The following is a 21,114-nucleotide window of genomic DNA, read 5'->3' as shown; positions in this document are numbered from 1 at the left end:
CCTTGCTTGATAACTGTTTTGTTATATATAATTTTACTATGTTAAAGTTAAAACCTTCCTTTTTGATTAGATAGAAAAGGGTAAGTGCTGTGGGATGTCTTTCTATATGCTGTGAATATGTGTGCTCCCACTGGATGATAAATAAAGCTGCATTGGCCTATGGCAGGGCAGGATAAGGTCAGGTGGTACATTCCAACTGAAGACGAGACAAAGAAGAGTGGAGAGATGTGAGCCCACCACCAGAGGGGCAACAGGATGTCAGCAGATCAGTAATGCCATGGCCACGTGGCAACATATAAATTTATAGAAATGGGTTAATTTAAGATGAAAGACCTAGCTAGCAAGAAGCTGAAGCCATAGGCCACACACTTTGTAATTAATATAAGCCTCTGAGTAATTATTTTATAAGTGGCTGATGGACCATGGGTTGGAGAGATTTGTCTGGACTGCAAGGCAGGACTGGAGAAATTTCTATCTACAGTGTCTACATAAGCTTATGTTAAGTTAACTTCAAATTTTTGATTCAAATCCTATAAGAATGTGTTTACATGTGTCTATTAGTGAATAAAATCAAGAGAAAGTGAGAACTATGAAAGATTCACTAAAACATCTGCAAAGCTTATTTTAGGGTGCCCTGAGAGTGTTCTAATATGATAATATGATTTTTACCGCTATCTTCGAAATTTCCCATGTTTCAATGCTCCCACTTTCAATGAATTACTTGCCTGATCATGTCCCAGTCCCGAGGCTGGCCTACCCTTACTCAGATGCCTTCTCTCTGACCCCAAGCAGGCTTAAGTGTGCCTACACACACACACACACACACACACACACACACACACACACACAGAGCCTGCCACTTCCTGTGGTGAACCTTTCTCCCCAGTAGCTTCCTGTGGTGAAGAGGCTGCCCTTCCCCTCAGCAGGCAGCCTTTGGGAGGGAGCAGAGCCCTCCTGCATTCACAGACACTGTCAGACTCCAGGGAAACAACTGGCAATTAGCCAACTAGAGCTCATACAATCTCTACCACTGTCGCCTTCGTCTGTTATTTGAATTTATTTAAACTTGTATGTTATTCTTTCCTCCAGTTATCTTCTAGGCTACTCCATGTTTTTTTTGTTTTGTTTTGTTTTGTTTTTTTATAAAATCCACAGCAATGGAGTGTTTGTGGTTGACAGAATAATGCCTTCCACCCCCAGGCACCAAAGAGTTCCTTCTGATTTTTCCAGCATCTGTGAACGTGTTGGGCTACAGGGCAAAGGGGAATTCAAAGTGCAGGTGGAGGAGACTGCTGAGCAGTTAGCCCCCAAACAGGGAGGCAGCCTGGCTCTCCAGGTGGGCCTCATGTCATCCTGAGAACCTTAACAAGATGGACAGGACAGGAGATGCTGTGAGAAGGGAAGCGGGGTTGGAGGTATGCAGCACCAGAAGAACTCAATCCCAGAGACAGATGAGAAGGACTCACTGTTCTGGTGGGAGCTCCACCTCAGCCCTGGGCATCCATATACCCAGAGAGTCTGGAATGTCCTGGTGGAAGCCCCACCTCAACTCCCCCCCCCCATCTCTCTCCCCCCAAACCCTGCCTCATCTCAGAAAGCCCGCCAAACACTGCTCCTCTCCCAGAGATGCTCAAGACCACTCCCACAGGGTGTTTAAACTACCCTCCCCCTCCCCCACAAAAAAACAGACACGTGGTTTTTCAGTCTCCCTTCCCTGTCTCCTCTCTGGGGAAGGGGGTGCCAGGACAGAAGATCATGGGGAGAGCTTTACCCATTAAACCTGGGCCTTTTCTTAATTCAGTCTGATTTGGATTGATGCATCAACATAGACTTCATATGGGGTACAGAAACCTTTGCCACACCTCTCCTTGGACCACTGGGTTAAATTCTGTTCAACCACTGTTCCTGTTAAGAAGTCATTGTAAATGTCTCATCAGACGTTTCTTTTCCTGTGTTCTGATGAAATGTGTCCAATCTGCTTCCTGACTACCAGGCCAGCCTCATCCTCCCGTTGCCTGGCCTTCCCCGCCATGATGGGCTGTATCACCTCTGGAACTGCACACCAACATGAACCTGTCTTCCCTAACTTGCTTTACATCGGAGTGTTTTATCTCAGCCACAGAAAAGTTTAAAGCCACCATTTAAGTGTCTTGTGTATAACAGAATGAAAGAAGAAGAATCGAAATAATTAGTTGGAAACGGGAGAGTTTGCCTCGTTTGTGATGCTGGGCTGAGGTGGGGGCAGCACACATGTAAATGAGTGCTATGTTTTGAGTGTGTCCCCAAGGGTTTGCATGCTCAAAGCTTCACTTTCAGTTAGCCCATGTTGGGAGGTGATGCAACCATTAAGAGGCGGGGCTTAGAGCCTGGTCATCAGGCCATGGAGGGGCAATGCTGCCCCCTTCAGGAACTGATGTCCTTGGTTGTAAGTATAGACGAGGTGGGCCCTAGGCTGTTTCCTCTGGTTCCCAGGGTCAGCTCCCTCTCACATGCACCCACCACAATGTGACACAGCCAACAGAGATCTCACCAGAGCTGAGCAGATGTCAGTGCCCGCTTCAATCTCCAGACTGTAAGCTGAACGCATTTCTTTACTTACAAATTACTTGGCCGCAGGTATTTTCCTATCGCAATGGAATGCAATGGGGTTATAGAAAAGTAATCCCACAGTGATGTATGTGAAGAAAGGAATTTGGTGAGGCACATGGTCCCCCATCAAATGGCCTCACTCCCAGAGCCAGGGCCAAGCCAAACCCTTCAGTCAGCCTCTGTCCTCTGACGCCAATTACCCCGATTTCTGCAAACATAAAACTGGGGCCATGGGATTTGCTAGTGTGGTGTGGCCAACATCCATGGTGAGGATTAATTAGCATTTTTAAAAGTGCTGTGGTTTGGTTTGGGTCCTGTATTTTCTCAGGAGGAAAGGAAGGTCTAGATGGAGAGTTAGCAGCAGAGGTTTGACGGATGTCACTTGAGATGTGCTGGGTGGAGTGGGCGAGACAGGGCATGCAGCTGTGGGGCTGCTCAAGGCATCAAGAAAGCCGTAAGGGAAGCCATAAGCAGCAGAGCTTCCAGAAAGGGGGAGGAGGCCTAGAAACCTCTAAAGTTCAAAAAGAAAAAAGTGACATGTGCCGGGGCTCCGTGAGGGAGGGCTCAGGGTGACCTGCGGCCCAAGAAGTGTTGACAAACTATAGGTGACAAGTACTGGCAGCTCAGCATGCATCCTGGAGCATGAAGATGCGCTACGCAGTAAGTTCCTTGCTGAAAGGACTCCGCAGAGAAGGCAAGGTCTGTGGGTCTGTGGATCTGGGGTCTGTGGCTGACAGCAGAGCAGTCTAGTTACACACTGGCTTCTCTGCCTGACACTGTATCATAACTTTGCAGACACCATGATCTCCACAGAGCCTCAAGTAACTTTCCAAACTCGATCCAACATGTCACTTCTGACTATGGATGTGACATGTATTTATCACTGGAGCTTAAAACTGCAGAAATACATAAAGCAGAAACTGCAGCACCCTCCCCACCCCAACACCCACAATGTAACTGGTATTCCCGGCACAGGGGTCTATTTATTGTCCTCAATTTATTGGTGACAGGACAGATGACTGAAGAACTCATCCCAGGCTCTCAAGAAATGAGTCAAACTGCCATTCAAACCCTAGTCCGACACACTCCAAACTTCTACACACAGCACGGTGGTGGCAGCTCCCATCCCCACACTCTTCTTTTTCTACCCCAGTGTGATTAGCACAGGGCATGAGCAGGGTGTCCAGGGCCAGCTCTACAGTCAGAAGCAATCACCATCCAGAGCCAGACTATGTGCGAAGCCAGCAAGGCTGGTGTCACTATGAGAGCTGGTCTTCCAGCCTCACTTAAACACAGCACACCCCCACATGCCATCGCTGAGGTGAGATGGCTGCCACTACAGTCAACCTTTCCCCATCAAACCAGTGAAGGACAGGAATTGAGAGAGGCCTAGAATCAGTATGGTTGGAAAGGAGGAGCCCTAAGTTCAAGCTCCATTGTTTAACAGTTATAAAGGACCTAAAACCTTGATTTCTCCATCTAGGTTAGGAAAAGTGGGGGAAAGCCTGATTACCCAGGGGCCTCTAGAACTTCGCTATCTTATGCAGTAATGCACAGTACTGAGCTGGTGCATCCCACCACACTCACTGCATTCTGCACTAATGCACAGTATTGAGCTGCTGCAGCCCACCACACTCACCACGTTCTGCAGAAGGAAGGAAAGCTGATCTGAGAACAGGTGAGACCATCACCACTCTTGCTAGATTGTTCTGAGCAAAGGGAACCAATGGTAACGGATTCACTGATCAGCATGCATTGTTTCAGAGAATGCAAGGCGCTGAGCCAGCTACACAGATGGTGTCTGATCTACTTGGAGAACATATCTCTGGCTGGGAAACAGGTGAGCATGAGTAGGAACAATGTGAATGTTGCTGTGGATATCGCTCTGTACAAATAAAATGCTGTTTGGCCCGTGGCCAGGCAGGAAGTGTAGGCGGGACAAGAGAGAAGAGAATTCTGGGAAGTAGAAGACTGGAGGGAGACACCGCCAGCCGCCGCCATGAAAAGCAACATGTAAAGACACCGGTAAGCCACAAGCCATGTGGCAAAGTATAGACTAACAGAAATGGGTTAATTTAAGATAGAAGAAGCAGATAACAAGCAGCCTGCCACGGCCATACAGTTTCTAAACAATGTAAGTTTCTGTGTGCTTTCTTGTTGGGTCTGAGAGACTGTGGGACTGGTGGGTGAGAGAGATTTGTCCTGACTGGGCCAGGCAGGAAAACTAACTACAAATGGCGCCCAACGTGGGAGTGTGCATCTGACCTGCAGTGTGGCGGGAATGAGGAGTCTACAAGCAGCACTTTGCTCTGCTGCATGGTGGATTTAGCCTTTGCTAGTTAAAAAAAAAAAAAAAAAAAGAAAAGAAAAAAGAAAGGGTTTCTGGGCTATGTGCTGCTTTGATAGAACTGCTTCTGATAGTTGATAGTACACATGGCTCCAGACCCAGAGCTGGCAGTAAACTGCACCACCGCCATGTTGGGAAGCTGAAGTGGGCGGAGCCAGCAGCCACAGTGGTGTTTCAGTCTTACAAAGATGGATATTACACAGAGAATCTGGTTTGTCTTGTCTTTGGGATTTTTAATCACAGAAAAAGGTTTGATCATAAAAGCTGTTGAGTTAAACAAATATGTAAATTTTAAAGGTACCTTGACTTCAAAATTTGGATATAAGGATATGTTGCTTTGGAAAGGAGCTTCAAAATTTGGATATAAGGATATGTTGCTTAGGAAAGGAGTCTCTGCTTTTGTTTCCACAGAAAGCCAGAGGCTGTGGATTTGTTCCAGATTAAGATACATCAGGTTTGATCAGCCAAGACCACCTGAAAGGTCTCCGATGACACCATGGCCCAGATGATCTGACATCCAGAATGGTTTCAAGGCAACTGGCTCAGAGGTTCACCCTAATGGACTACTCTATAATCCTAAAATTTTCTTTATGTCCCCATAAGATACAGCGCCCCCTTCCAGCAGGAAGTAGTAAGAAAAACTACGCCCACATTCCCAAAATTATCAAGCTGGCTTTGGAGATGGAATTGGCTCACTCCTTCTCTAAACCCAGACATATTGCTAAAAGAAAAGGTTAGATTCTTGTGTCCCAAATAAGAAGAGCCCTCTGGTGTGGGACAGAGAAAAACCAATATTTTTCTTTAAAACAGGTTGATTATAAATGAGGTCTCTTTCTAAAGAAGAAAGGGGGATATGATATAGATATAATAGGATGAAAGGGTAGATTAGGGAACTTACTTCTAAGAGCAACAACTTGTTTAAAATGTTTTACATTGGTTTAGATTTTAGTCTATTGATACAAACTTAGTTAATTTTGTTATATTGTGTGTATATTTCTACTCTTGTTTAAGGTATTATGTTTATATAGCTCATTTAAAATTGTAATGGATAATTAAAAATAGATTAATAACTGGTCATCTATGATAATCATACTCATAGCCATGTTAGTTAAGTCTTCTAGGTATACACAGAGATATTTCAGATAGACAGGTACTCTTCAAACACTTCAAAGGTCTACAGAATATGGCATTTAAAATATTTTTAAAATTTAGACTTTCTGGACAGTGAGACATGTCTGCTCCTGGCAACACCAATTTACTTCAGAGAGGAGAACGGGCATTGAAGACACTTCATATCTTATCTTCACCTTGGCAAAAATAGCCATTTGGGCAAGAAACTGTTCTTGCCTGGACTGCTTGATCAACTGAACATGCAGGACCCACAGAAAGGTGACCACTGAACTTTGTTTAACAAAATGGTCCTTCAGGTTCCTGCTTCGCAGAGGAAACTGCCAGACATTCTACAGGACACTGAGAAAAGTGACCAAGAGACTCTAGCCCTGTGGGCTGAAGACAAATGCCCCGACTTTACAAAGGAACATTAGGTGACTGTCCAGGCTGCCAGCTGTCTCTGTCTACCCTGCAAGATTCCTGAAAGTTGCTAGCATCCTTCTCCCGGTTCTCAAGTAATATTATATCCTTCTGAGGTCTTTGATGTGGTTGAAGACTAGATAGTTATAATTTCCTCAGTTATCATAAAAGATAAGTTAGATATAAAACCTTGGACTCACAAATATAAGATAGATAGGATATCTTCTTTAATAATGTAACTATAATTCTTGCTTGATAATTGTTTTGTTATATGTAATTATACTATGTAAAAGTTAAAAACCTTCCTTAAAAAAAAAAAAAAGAAAAGGGGAAGTGCTGTGGATATTGCTCTGTGTAAATAAAGTTCTGTTTGGCCAGTGGCCAGGCAGGAAGTGTAGGCGGGACAAGAGAGAAGAGAATTCTGGGAAGTAGAAGACTGGAGGGAGACACCGCCAGCCGCCGCCATGAAAAGCAACATGTAAAGACACCGGTAAGCCACAAGCCATGTGGCAAAGTATAGACTAACAGAAATGGGTTAATTTAAGATAGAAGAAGCAGATAACAAGAAGCCTGCCATGGCCATACAGTTTCTAAACAATGTAAGTTTCTGTGTGCTTTCTTGGTTGGGTCTGAGAGACTGTGGGACTGGTGGGTGAGAGAGATTTGTCCTGACTGGGCCAGGCAGGAGAACTCTAACTACAGAATGTGACCAGGAAAACGGGAGCATGATGTGATGCCTTGAGGAGAACAGAAGCACAGGGTCTTCGGAAGCCCCACACGAACCAAAGGGACTGAAGTCTGGAGCCGTCAGCATGGCACTTAGAATCTGAAATGTCCTCTACTGGCTCTTATTGAAATGCTTGTTCCAGCCACCAGCTGCTCCTCAATCTGTCCCCCTGTGCCTTCCCTGACGGACACCTGTCCGAAATACAGTTCCCCTCCCCTGAGTTGTTTGCATCAGATGAGACAGTCACAGCAACCTGGAGATAACCGATATAGAAAGCTGGCATCGGAGAATGAAGCGGGACTGTTGCCTTGACAGCACCCGACAGAAACAACTTAAGAGAAAAGGCTTGTTTCGGCTCACAGATGAAGGGTCTTGGTTTGGTCCACAGCTGCTTGGCTCCATGAGTCTGGCCTGGTGATCTCAGGAGTGGGTGGGGAGGAGAGCTGACAAGGGCAGAAAGGAAGCTGAGAGAGAGGCTGGAGCCATGGGTTGGTTTATAACCTTCAAAGGCACAGCCATAGGAACCAACCCCGCCAGCCAGGCCATTTTATATTCAAATTACGACGCATTTAAAAGTGGATGAGTCTTACACCTCAAGCAGATGTGGCTGCTGTACTAGAGGAAATGTCTGTGTGAGGGAGTGTCTTTGGTTTTCTATTGCTGGGAAGAGACATCATGACCATGGCAACTCTTACAATGGAAAATATTTAATTGAGTGGCTTCCAGGTTCAGAGGTTTAGTCCATTATCACCATGGTGGGACACGGTGGTGTGTTGGCAGGCAGTCTTGCTGCCAGCAAAGAAGCTTAGAGTTCTACATCTTGATCTGCAGGCAACAGAAGAGTGTGCCACACTGGGCATAGCTTGAGCATATGAGACCTCAAAGCCCACCCCCACAGTGACACACCTTCTCCAACAAGGCCACACCTCCTAATAGTGCCACTCCCTAAAGGCCAAGCATTCAAACACATGAATCTATGGAGGCCATTCCTATTCAAGCTTCACGGGGAGGGAAGGGAGCGCGTGTGAATTACATATGCATATATCATACAACTGGATTATTCTGGAGTTCTGGTGATCACATCTGACATCTGAGGTGAGCTGTGGTCTCAGCTTGAGAGGACCATCACCCCAGAAGAGCCAAGACCAATCTGGCAACTCCCCATGATCTGAATGGTGCTGGGAAACACAGAGTCGGGCACTGGAGAGTTCTGGGATTTATGCAAGCTTTCAGACCCAGCATCATAGCTGCTTCTCCCACCCACACCCCCTAATGCTTCAGACACCTCCAGGCTTTCCCATAACTCGTTGCTAACAGTGCCATCCCTTTCCCCAAGTCCTCACTGGTTACTTCTCCTGCCAACTCCTAGGGAAAGATACTGAGTCTGGGCCACCTCCCTAGAAAGGCATCGAGGTATGAGGAGGTGCTAGGTGCTCTGTGTGGTCTACTCTCCATGGGCAATGTCCTTGGTCCTGTCCTGAGCCCAGAAAGCAGGAGTGCAATTATTATCTATCTCTCTCTTCTCCTCAGTGAGCACCTCCTCTGCCTGGAACCCATATGGGAGAGTGGATGAAGTTCCAGCTAGACACTAATCCCTTCTGGTGGGCAGCTTTGGAACTGGACCTCTAGGTGTTCACGGTGGAAATGTGGTTATATCTGTTCCCAACTTCAGTCCACTTCCAAAATAATGATGGAGTACAAATGCTAAGCAGGCTGAGATTAGTATCCTCAGAGGCCATTGAGGATAGACCCCTTCCTCATGGTTGGCTCTGGACCCCATCTTTTTTCCTGCTAACACTAGAAAGGAAACATTACAACTGCCTCTCTGTAGGCCTTCTGGTCAAATGGATGGAATCCTTCTGGCCCTGAGTGGAAACATAACATTCTGATCTCCTCCAAAGGCATTATATACTATGTTGTCTCTTCCCTTGAGCTGCACCTGTCAATCACACGGCCAGAGTCTCCTCCCAGGAAAGCTGATTCACCCAATAACACACTCAGGAGATAGGAGGAATAACTACCCCTTAAAGAAATAATGTACCTACTTGTACTTCCACACGGCCCCTTCCCGATGCAGTGGCTTGCCCGTCTTCACTGCTAAGCGTGCCTGCTTTTTGAGTTCTAAAAAAGTTATCATTTTTTCCTTCTCTTTCTGTACCGTTTTTTCAAAAGTACGCCATGTTCTCTCCGTCTAAGCATGCTTTCCCTGGCCTCCTGCTTTCCTCCTCATCCTCTGAAGGCCCGCACCCCACTCTTCTGCCATCAGCTCCTTGCCAACCTCCACCGTCGACCATGCCAGCTCTCACGGCCCCTCACCCAGAAGGCATTCCATTCTCTCTTCACTCCCCTCCGTCTACCTCCATTCAGCAGCTGCCAAGACTTACAGCTGGAACACTGTTGTTTTTCTTTCAGATGCTCATAAAATGGTCTCCGAGCTTCCTTCTGAGTCTGTTTTAAAATTCTTTTATTCATGAGATGATGAGTCTAAGGAGGGGACCCCAATTTCCCTGAACGTTCCCGCTACTCTAAAGAGGGGGTAGGAGGGAGTAACTGCTAAACCCAAGAGCCGGCTTCTGAGGGAGCCTGGGGAATGTGTGGAAGGCAGGGATTCCCTGGGAACCGTACAGCTCACAAGGTGAGGAGGCCTTGGTAAAGGGAAGAGGACAGGGCTCAGACAGGTGAACAGGAGGTAGCCATAACAAAACCACACATTCATCCAAACTAGTCTCTTGTTTGTAACGTGTCTAAGGCTTTCCTTTCCATTCACTCACTCCTGCCTGGGAACAGTTACTCCTAGCACAGTGGGGGAATACTTCATTACCCTCCCCTGAGTCCCACCATCAGCCTGGGAGGCACTGGAGTGGGGGCCAGCTGTGGCTCTGTGGTAACACGGGCTCAAATCTCAGCCCTTACTGGACACACCCGATGGGCTGCTTCCTGTTTCACAAAAGCTTCTAGAATATCTTCTTAGACTTTCCAGACGTTGTCCTCTAAGTTACTAGTTTCTTATAACTGGATTTACCTTTTCCCTACAAATAACTGCAAAGGAAAGAGAGCAGGTTTGCATCTTCATGGTAAAAAGCAGCAGGCCCCCAAAGAGAGCTTTTTTCTTTTTCTTTTTTTCTGATTGTGCCTCAAGGCAGACTGAGGTGACTCAGACACAGCAGAAAAGGCCTGCAGGGTGGCTCTGGGTGAAGAGGAAGCGGGCACGATGCTCCCTGCAGACACAGTCGACAGAGGACACCTCACTCGTGTGAACCAAGTTGGTAAGGGAAGGCCAGCATCGAGTGGGTTTCTTTATAGGAGGCACAGAAGACAGCAGAGGCCGAAAATTAATGAATTAAAACTCCGAGTGCCTCTGAATTAAAGACACAATGATGGAGCTTAGCACAGCCACCGGATAACACAATAGACACATCCTAGCAGCTGAGGGTGGAGTCCCCCATCCTGACTTCCACGCCCCTTCTAACCTGCACGGTGCAGGAACCTCTTGTCCATGTTTATCATTTTTGCTAGGAGTATTTTAAGGAGGGCAGCCAAAAGTGATGGCAACTTACAATAAGAGCCCTGCTGCAAACAGGCCTGCGATGGTTGTCACTTCTAATGGCAAACTAAGCTCTAGCCCAGTGGGTGTGCAGCCACAGGCTTTGTGTGTGTGTGTGTGTGTGTGTGTGTGTGTGTGTGTGTGTGTGTGTGTATTTAGCAAGGAAGACAGTCCACAGCCATTATGTGGGAAGCATAGCCTGGACGCCCTGCAGCAGGGTTATATGAGAAGTTTGAAAATCTACTCCTGCATTCCTGCAGTTCTCCAGACCTCCCCAGGAGATTTTGGTAATGCTGGAATAGGCCATGTGTCTTAGGTGTGCAGGGGCAGGGAAAGTTTAGAACCATGTAGCCTCAAGGTAACTAATCCGATCTTCTGTGCACCTGATAAACTTAATTCCTAGCACCTTCTAGAATAGTTCTTCTAGACCATCAGAAATACAATGCAAATCACATATGTAATTCTAAGGTTTCTGTCAGTCACACTTTAAGGAAGGAAAAATAAACAGATAACGTATTCACAGTCCTGTCATTCCAACACATATGCATCATATGTGTACCTAGTCTTCAAAGTCTGATATGTACTTTATACTCAGAGCTGACATCTCAACCCATAATCACCTACCTACCTTTCAAGGGCTCAGTAGTCACATGGACACTGCACAAATCTACAGACTATCTTTGCAGTCCTCAGGATCTAACCCATACTCTTTCCTCTACCATCCATGTAATTTTACTCCAATAGAAGAGACATTGCTTGCCTGTTATTAGAACACTTTCCTTTTCCAGGTTTAATGCATCCACTTGGGTTTGGTGGGCACGGTGTTTAGCTTTTAAAAATTAACACACTGAGTACTAGATTTCAGATGGCATTATCAAACGTAATTTGTTTTTCCTGTCCATCCCTCTATTCCCCCATCACCTTCACCCTGTCTCAGAGACTCTCTTTCCCCTTTCATGGTCCTCTTCCTGGCTTTATGACTATAACCGCACTCACAAATAATCATATATCTAAACATTACAAGATAAGATCTACATATGAAAGAACATGCCATCTTTATAACTCTGGGTTACTGTGCTTACTAGAATAATTTCCGGATTCATCCATTTTCCTGGAAATTTCATATTTTAATTGCATCTAATCTCTCCTCAATTGTCCACTCTGTGATCAAGTAATGATTAGTGAGTGCTTACCAAGTCCTGGGCATTTGTGCTAACTGATGAGGATCAGAACACAAACGAGTCCTAGATCTTGGCATCCAGGCCCCACTAGACTATGTGACTGATGCTATTCAGGGGCCCGAAGTGATGCTGAGTGGGGGACAACTGCTTTTCACGGGGCTTCTGGGATGCTCTGGAAACTGCAGAGAGGCAGGAAACAGGTACTGAGTTTGGGGATGGTACAATCAACTCTGTGCTTTGAAATGGCAAGCGGGACAGGTAATGTGCAGGAACATGACAAGGCCAGGTGAGAGGGTGCTGGGGGTTCGGCGACACAGTCAGGTTAACCCTCTGAGCAGGAATAGCTAAGGAGTGGAGTCTTGTGGTCACTTGGAAAGGACAAAGAAGTGAAGAGAGTTAACCGAGGCGGTACGATGTCTGGAAAGGAGGTGGCATGACCCCCACGAGAGGGCAGGGAATGTGACGACACCCCCTGAGGAACTGACAAGGCTCCGGAGGCAGCAGGCACAATGCAGCTGAAGGATTCCCAGGACTGTGAGGAAACTGACACCGTGAGATTCAGCAGGTTCTGAGCAGCACCTGGCCAACCCAACCAGATCCCGTGGAGGCTCACACAACCCCAGAGCCGACAGTGGCTTGTCTGGTGGTGAATGGTCTGGAAAAGGGTTCTGGAACGTTTAGGTAACACAGGCAGTGACATGATATGGGCAGCAGAAAGGGGCCTCAGGGCTCCTAGGGGCTCCTGGGGGCTCCTGCTGCATACAGCCAGCAAATGGCAGAGCCAGAATTTACTAACTTCACAGAATACTGAAGCCGCTATGAGATTCCCAGAACATGTGTAGGGAAGAAATGTTTACACTAACATCAGCTCTGGTGGACAGAGAGCGAGCGCTAGGCTAGTGTACTGGTGTCTCCTAAAACACAACAAAACATTTAACACAGCAGCAATGGCTGGGTACTCACATGGCGAACTGTCAAAAAAGTCCTGATCAATGTTATGCAGCAGCTCCACTCTGGGGGACGGGCTTCCTTCACTGGAAAAGAAGTTTTAGGAAAAGTTAATTTCTTCTCCTGTGGGCATGCACTGTATTATGACTTCTTTTCTTGATGCCTATAGAAAAATAACAAGTCTGCCAGTTAACAATCTTATCATAGTTCAGATGTATCCCAAAGCTGTGGCTGGTCGATCTGCATGGGGTCATTTGTCTATATCATAATAATAACTGTAAGCGTCACATAAAAATGTCAGTGTCCGGCATATGACAACACCACAGCTATATTTAAATGTGACCGTTCTTTATGGAAGAAACACAAGTCATCTGTGGGGACGTCACGCTGACCATGTAGGAAAAAATGAAGAAAGACCATCTTCCAAAACAGTGGCCCCAAGACTGCAGATGCAGCAGCCTCCTCAACACTAGCTATGTCAGAATCTTCAAATCTTCCTCATAGCCAAAGAGGCCACAGGTTTATTTTTTTAATTAATTAATTGAGTCAAGGTCTCTTGTGGCGCAGGCTGACTTAGAACTTGCTATATAGCAAAGGCTGGCCTTGAGCTCCTAATCTTCCTGCAGAACTTCCAGGGTTGTATGCTTGTACCATCACACTTGGATCACAGATTTAATAGAGATGCAGGTTAAATCCATGCCTTTAAAACCTTTTTTTGAGAGGACATGTAACTACAGCCATGACCTAACCTATATTGCCCAAAGAACAAATGGATATCACTTAGTCCAATCAGCTCCTGTTACAGGAGAGAAATTATGTCCTGAGTTAATGGTTGTGAGACTTTGAAAGTAGGGTTCTTTAGAAACTGAGAATGCTAACAGCCTGTAGATCCCTGTTCACCTTGACCTCGTGGAAACTGTGAATCAATATAAACCACTGTTTGAGAGCTGTGGACACTCACTAATCTAGAAACCCTGCTATGTATTGCTGGGTTCGAAATACTGTGAACATCCCAGGACTCGTACATACATGAGTAAACGAGAAAGCTCTTGATTTAACTAAGACAACATGACTTCCAGAAGGCTAATGTCCACACCCAAACTCACAGCTAGTTGTCTATAATAGCGATTTGAGATTTCAAAGGCAGCAACATTTCAAAAAAAGTGCCATCCATCAATGTACAACTTGGTGTTTCCTAAGCAAGAAAATGTTAAAATACAGGTTTAATACGTTTAAAACTAAATCAAAAGAACTTCATCTACTATCAACACTGTTTCCTAAACTACATTAATTTCACACACATAAACACATATAAACACACACAAAGATGCACACAGCAAGAGGAACACAACCTGGATATAATTAATGTGAATATTTTGTAAAAGTTCAAACTGTTCTTCCTTACTTCCATGAAACACTCCCACTAGAGAGCTGAAGGTGAGTAACCAGGGATGGCCCTAGTCTCTGGGACAACGCTCACTCAGGATGTCCCACAGTCCTCAGCCCCGAGGGGCTGCAGGATGGATTGGTGTTGACAGCAAGGCACATCTCCAAGGACCCTGTTCATCCATTTGCTCCTGAAAACACTAACTGCTGTCCACCTATAGATTCTGGAGGCCGACAGTCCTCCCAAACTGGCTTTGGTTGTAGAGGCTCTGAACGCAAGGAAAGGGAGATGTGCAAAGAGAGCAGTAACTATACCGAAATGTGAGAGGGGGCTGGAGAGAAGGCTCAGCAGTATAGCGCATGTAGTGCTCCTCCAGAGGAACCGTGTTCAATTCCCAGCAATCCTGTCAGGTGTCTGTAACTCTAGCTCCAAGCCAGAGCCTCTGTGGGTGCCTACACTCATGTGCACATACGTATGCAATTAACATAGTAAATAAATAACTTTTTTTTTTTTTGGTTTTTCGAGACAGGGTTTCTCTGTGTAGCTTTGCACCTTTCCTGGAACTCACTTGGTAGCCCAGGCTGGCCTCGAACTCACAGAGATCCGCCTGGCTCTGCCTCCCGAGTGCTGGAATTAAAGGCATGTGCCACCACCGCCTGGCAAATAAATAACTCTTTAAAAACAAAAAAGAAAATGTGAACAGAATGATGATGGTGGTGGTGTCTTGGGCATAAAAACAAGCAAATAGAGTTAAACTCCTGAATAACAATAGCAAAGAAGTCGGAGGGGAATGTCAGACTGAAAGACTGTGAAGAGGACAAAGCTATTTATTAAATTTAGATGTAACTAGGTAGAATTTATGTGTTGTGTTTTTAGAGAGAAAATTAAAAATAAACATTTGTCCTGGACTACAGAATGCATGAACAGTTCATTCAATTCAAAAGAAGGCAAGGGGAGGAAGTCCTCTAAACTTCACGTTCTCCACTCCTATGTAACCACTCATCTCTAAAACCAGAGCTGTCCAGAGTATCCCAAAATACCAGGTATCGGGGTCCTTTGGGTGCCAGCCCCTAAGGCCCCTCCCTTTCAGGGTCCAGAAAAGATGCTACAACAAGCGAGGGAAACCTAAGGATCTGAGGGCAAAGGGATGAACAGGTTCACAATGTTCCTTTCTGCATGTCTTTCTCATCTAGCCTAATAATACTCTTTTTCACAGGAGGCTGGAAGCAATAATAAAAACTAAGAGTCACCTCTCATTGGTCAAAAGCACATTCTTAGGGTAGACAAGAAGGACAGAGCCATTTACTCTGGCAATACAAGGTTTCAGGGTCTCAGGACCAGAGGGAGGGGGCACAGTGACCAGTGCGATAAACTCTGAGACACAGCTCTTTGTCAACAGGCTTGGCAAGTGAAGAGTGTTGGCATTCTTCTTAGGGTGCAAAGAACTGGCATGCTTTTCTTAGGGTGCTTTATGTGGATAACCTTGGTTGGACACCTGCAACTCTGACCTTGTACATTAACTGTGAACTTTTAAACTTATGATCTATATACAAAGGCCTTTAGTCTAGTTTGAACTTGCTTTGAGGTAAAAAGAACTAAATGTGCGCAGTTAGTCTGGGCAAAAGGAACAAAGAAGGCTTTTAAGGGTCCACAGTCCTCGTGGGACAATAGATCTAGTTATGAAGCATATCCTAATATATTTTTTATATACCAAAATGGTACAGCTAATGAAAAGTCATCTTCCTGACCATCCACAGATATATATGTGCTCATAAAATTGGGATGCAATCATGAGATTACATATATACATTTCACGAAAATGCATGGTAAGTGGGAGATTATCATTGCTGTTATTGCACAAGTGAAATTATAGACGAAAGCATCAGTATTCGGAGTCAGTGGCCTGCAAGCCTTGCTGACAGGGTGTGCCATCTGAGGATCATCCCTCTGGTGGGTTGACATCTGAATTATCAATTGCTATAGGCTGTATTTGTGTCCTGGCCCACAACAGCTTGGGACAATGGTTCCTCACAATCAGGCACAGTAAACAAAGGATACTTTTCTACTGATTCTGGAATTTTATATGTGTTACTAATTCTCATTATTTCACTATTCTTAAGAGCCACAAGTATTTCAAAATAAGTAAACTTAGTAAGAGGTATGACTTTCTGAACACCAGAGGTTGTGGACAATCCTCATTGACTATTCCTTGGGAAAGTTTTCACAGGCAGACTTCTTATGATGCCAATAGGCTCTCTACATCCCCAACTGTCATAGTGTATTATGATTCTACTTCCAAAATATGCTAATCAAGATATTTTAGTGAGGATGTGGTTAAAAGACATGCCGAGAAAATACAATTTGTGACAAGTGGTTTAAACAATGGCAAACATACTTAGGGACTCCAGATTATTAAGAAAACCAAATCGACATTTAGGAAAATTGAATAAACTATAAATCTTGGGTTGCCTCATCTTAAAAACATATAAATTCTCAAGACAATCTCATATAATAATTCACATGGGCTAACCCTTTGGAAAGAGATGGATTTAAGAAATCTACAGATGATTGTTTAAATTTTTAAAAAAATATTACATTAATCATCTAGAAAAGTTTGCCCAAGACCCTGGCACCCTAGTTTCTTAACAAGAATGCTGCAAGCCAGAGTCTGACACCAGATAAATGGTGTTGGCCTTGCCAATAAACAAGAAGATGCTCGGTCCAAAGCCAGGAAATGAGACTGCCATAGCAGTCCAAAGACATGGAGAGGTGAAGCTTTTAGAGATGCACACAGGGCTGGGGATGCAGCTTGGGGATGGAGCAGTTGCCCAGGATGTACTAGGCCCTGGGTTCTGGCCCCAGCACCACACAAAGCAATGTTGCCATGCACACGAAGGGAAGATGGCAATTGTGGAACTATGAAAAAAGTATACACCAAACTGTTTGCTTGGATGAGGAATAAGTATAGTGAAACTGAAGAAGACTTTCACCTTCTAACATGCTTTTAAACCATTAGTAAATAGAAGCAGAATAAAAAACAGGTGTACTGAACACTTGGGGAAGAGAACCACGAGTCTGAGGTCAGCTTGGGCTATAAAACAAACAAACAACAACAACAAGAAATATATTGCCTGTGGAAATGTCCAGGATGGCACAAATACAACACTTCAAACAATAACAAGGTCAAAACTCAGATGCTCACAGAGTATAAGAGGCTAAAGATGGGACAATTATCCATCTCAACCAATACAATGCATGGGTAGTATTAGAATGGTTAGTAGATATTTGGATTTGAATTGTATCCTATCTATTTGTAATCTATCACAATAACTGATCATGAGTCTTGAAATTTCCTTGCAGATCTTTGAACAAGATGGTCTTTATCTATAGTTGGAAACAGTAGTGGCTTTAGGGTGATATAATCTCAAATTCCATTGCTGAAGTCGCTTTTGCCTTTAGTAAAGGGTTTGGGGGTCTCAGTGCTGAGGATGGAGGATGGGAGTTAAGAGGAGCAAGAAGGGGAGAAGGAAATTCCAAGGGAGGAGGAACGAAAACATAGGGGAGTGAAAAGGTAGGGGAGCATGTAATTTCAATTCATAGCTACAAATAAGTTATCAGCACAGATACATTAATAATTCTCTCTCTTTTTAAACAGCGTCAGTGCAGGAATGCACAACTGGGCATAGGAGAATGTGCCTATAATCCCAGTAACTCAGAGGCTGAGACTGAAAGTCCATGAATTTAAGGCTAGCCTGAGCTGCATAGCAAGACCTCAGTTCAAAAAACTAAAACCCAAACCACAATCCATCCAGTTAATCTCAGCAGAGACTAGAGGATAAGCATGTGTGTGGATCTGGGGGTAGTGGCCTAGGAAATCTGAGAAATCTCAGAAACTTCTGCAAGCCTTATAGTTTTGCCTGGGAAATAACGGAGAGAGAATATTTGTAAAAGGCAATAACCAATGATTCAGGACCATATTCTGAGAGGTAGATATAAGACAATATAAACTGGACCATGACTTCGGTGTTCCCTTTATAAAGTACAGTCAGACAGCTGTAACTTCAATTTCTAAGACATGCAATGTTCTCTCCCATGGACAGCCATCTCCCATTTTAGAGAAAACCACCAGTGTTAACACGCCCACTCATGAACTACGTATTTAAAAAGGTGAGATGTGATCTGCTACCTATGAATTTTGCTTATTTGGAGGCATTTGAACAGGTATTGGAAGTTAGCTGCTTAAGCAACACTGTCGTCGACAAGCGATGAATTCCATGTGGGAAATTCCATCTCTCAGTCATGACTGCTCATCCCCTGCTGGGCCTGTAAGAAGGGCCACGGCAAGAAGTAGACAAATAACTATGCAAAGAAAAAGGACAGAATCACCTTGTACACCTCTAACCACTTGAAGACAGGTGTGTTTCATCCATGCCATTGACTACCAAACTCGGACTAGTCTGGGCTTTTGACTGTTTTGGCAAGGCTGGATTGAATAATAGCAACTATACTAACACAGAACCTAAAATACTTTCCCATAGGGAGACTGCTCAGCAGTTGAGAATGCTTGGTGCTCTTGCAGAGGACCCACATTGGGTAGCTCTCAACCACATGTAACTCCAGCTCCAGGGTATCCAATGCCCTCTTCTGGCCTTCACATACACATGTGAATAGAGGCACGCACGCACGCGCGCGCACACACACACACACACACACACACACACACACACACACACAGACAGAGAGAGAGAGAGAGAGAGAGAGAGAGAGAGAGAGAGAATAATAATAATAACAATAAAAATAATAAATCTTTAAAATACTTGACATGTATTAGTCTCATTTAATTCTTAACACCACAGTTCCAACCTTGGCTAGGGTGATTGATTAGGTTGATCCAAGCTTGGCTAATGTGATTGGTTAAGCTGATCAAATCTTGGCTAGGGTGATTGGTTAGGTTAATCCAACCTTGGGTAAGGTGCTTGGTTAGGTTGCTAACATGACCCCTAGTTGAGCAGATGATAGAAGTAAGTTTGAAACTCAGGTTGATGGACTCTCTAAACTCCAGGCCTAACCAATACGCTATACTGTCTGCTCAGTGAAATGTTTACACATGGCTTCAGCATCTCTATGGATGTGCTATACCATACACTTAGCTTATTTTTATGACTCCATAAACAACACCTTTATGCAGCCTAGCTTTATGCCACCTTGACACAAGCTAGGGTCATTTGGGAAGAGATAACCTCAACCCCACCAGATGGTCTGTGGAAAGCCTGTGAGGCATTTTCTTGATGAATGATTGATGTGGGAGGACCCAGATCACTGTGGGTGGTGCTACCCATAGGCTGGTGGTCCGTGTGCTCTAATAAAGCAGGCTGAGGAAGCCATGGAGAACAAGCCAGCAAGCAGCACTACTGAGTGTCCTCTACATCAGTTCCTGCCTCCAAGTTCCTACCTTGCATTCCAACTCTACCCCACTTTAAAAATGGACTATGATGTGGAAGTAGAAGATGAAATAAACCCTTTTCTCCCTAGGTAGCTTTTGGTCATGGTGTTTTATCACAGCATAGAAACCCTGAGACAATCTCTAACTGCAAATCCCTCTTTTAACAAACATGTCAATCACTTTCCCCATTCTTTCCCCCATATGATTGGCGAAATGGTATGCTGTTGGTGGTGGTGACATTTCAATATTTCATTTAAATTAACCTTTAAATTTCATATTTTCTATATTAGTTTTATTTGACATGCTGATGAAGAGGCACTGACCAGTGACTACTTGTCTTAATTCTTTCTAGGACTCTACAGTTCCAGATGTTGAGGCTGGAGCATCACTGTCCATTTACAGTTCCCAGCTTGACTCCATGTTGATGGCTGAGGCAGAACCCCTTCCCACAGACCAATGAGACGTGATTACAATACTCCCCCTTTCTCCACTCCCCGCTGACCATCTGTCACAAAGGACACGTCCTAGAAGACACTGTCACACTTTTAGAAAAGGAAACAGTAACGGCACATTTCGGAGGAGAAATTTGGAAGGAAACAAACAAAACCCAAACTAATGGCTGCTCAAAACATGAAGAGACCTTCCAGGATGAGTTCCACCCACATGTGAGTATGGACATCACCTTGTAGCTCCACTTCCAGCTGCTGGGCTCTTCCTGCTGTGTTTTCACATGCATATTCTTCCTACAGTCTCTTTAACCGCTAACAAGACAGGTACCACTGTGCTCACATCTTAACTCACTATTTTTTGCAGAGTTGTGGGTTGAACCCAGAGCCCTTCTCGGACATGCTAGACAATCGCTGTACCACCGAGCTTCATTTCCAGCCTGTGTCACATCTAACACACGATGAGATTAATGCCTGAAGATCTCAGTAAGCACGTGAATAATAAACGCAGGAGATGGGATTTGAACCGGAGCCGACCACCACAAAGTACACACTGAAACCATTACTCTTGGAAACCACCAGCAGAACTTATTTTATTCACTGTACATGTGCGGGTGGGTGAGTGGGTACTGGCTCTATGCAAAACCCACAGTCCTTGAAAGCCCTGTAACATGCAAGCATTACCATGAGAAAAGAGGTTAGGCATGGGAATTATAAAATTTAGACAAAATTTGGTAAGGATGTAAGTTGAATTTATTTGCTGGAGGATAGGGAACTATATTTTCATTGCTATTTATTTTTACTAAGGAGCTTATTAAGTTTTTAAAAGTAGACTACTCAAGAAAAAAGTAATTATCAAAGAATCATACTCTTAATGCAATATTTTCCTGTTGATCACAGACTCTTGGGTTAGTAGCAGGACAAGCCATAGGGGATGGTACGCCCTTCTTCCAATTTCCATTGTAATACCTA

The 21,114-nt window shown here is 44.6% G+C and overlaps 1 protein-coding gene and 1 pseudogene across 1 annotated transcript in view; both read right to left on the bottom strand.

Annotated features, from left to right (window-relative positions):
* The window catches only part of Arsb (arylsulfatase B), a 166,460-nt gene that overhangs the window by 50,435 nt on the left and 94,911 nt on the right, over positions 1–21,114 (bottom strand). Inside the window, exon 6 of the mRNA XM_036207196.1 lies at positions 12,882–12,952. Coding sequence (XP_036063089.1) covers positions 12,882–12,952 — 71 coding nt within the window. The remainder of the gene's footprint in view (positions 1–12,881; positions 12,953–21,114) is intronic.
* On the bottom strand, positions 16,903–17,020 carry LOC118596619 (annotated as a pseudogene).

This window comes from Onychomys torridus, chromosome 15 (genome assembly GCF_903995425.1).
Source record: "Onychomys torridus chromosome 15, mOncTor1.1, whole genome shotgun sequence".
In the NCBI taxonomy this organism is placed as follows: domain Eukaryota; kingdom Metazoa; phylum Chordata; class Mammalia; order Rodentia; family Cricetidae; genus Onychomys; species Onychomys torridus.
Note: the sequence above shows the minus strand (reverse complement) of the source record. Positions and strands in the feature narration are given on the sequence as shown.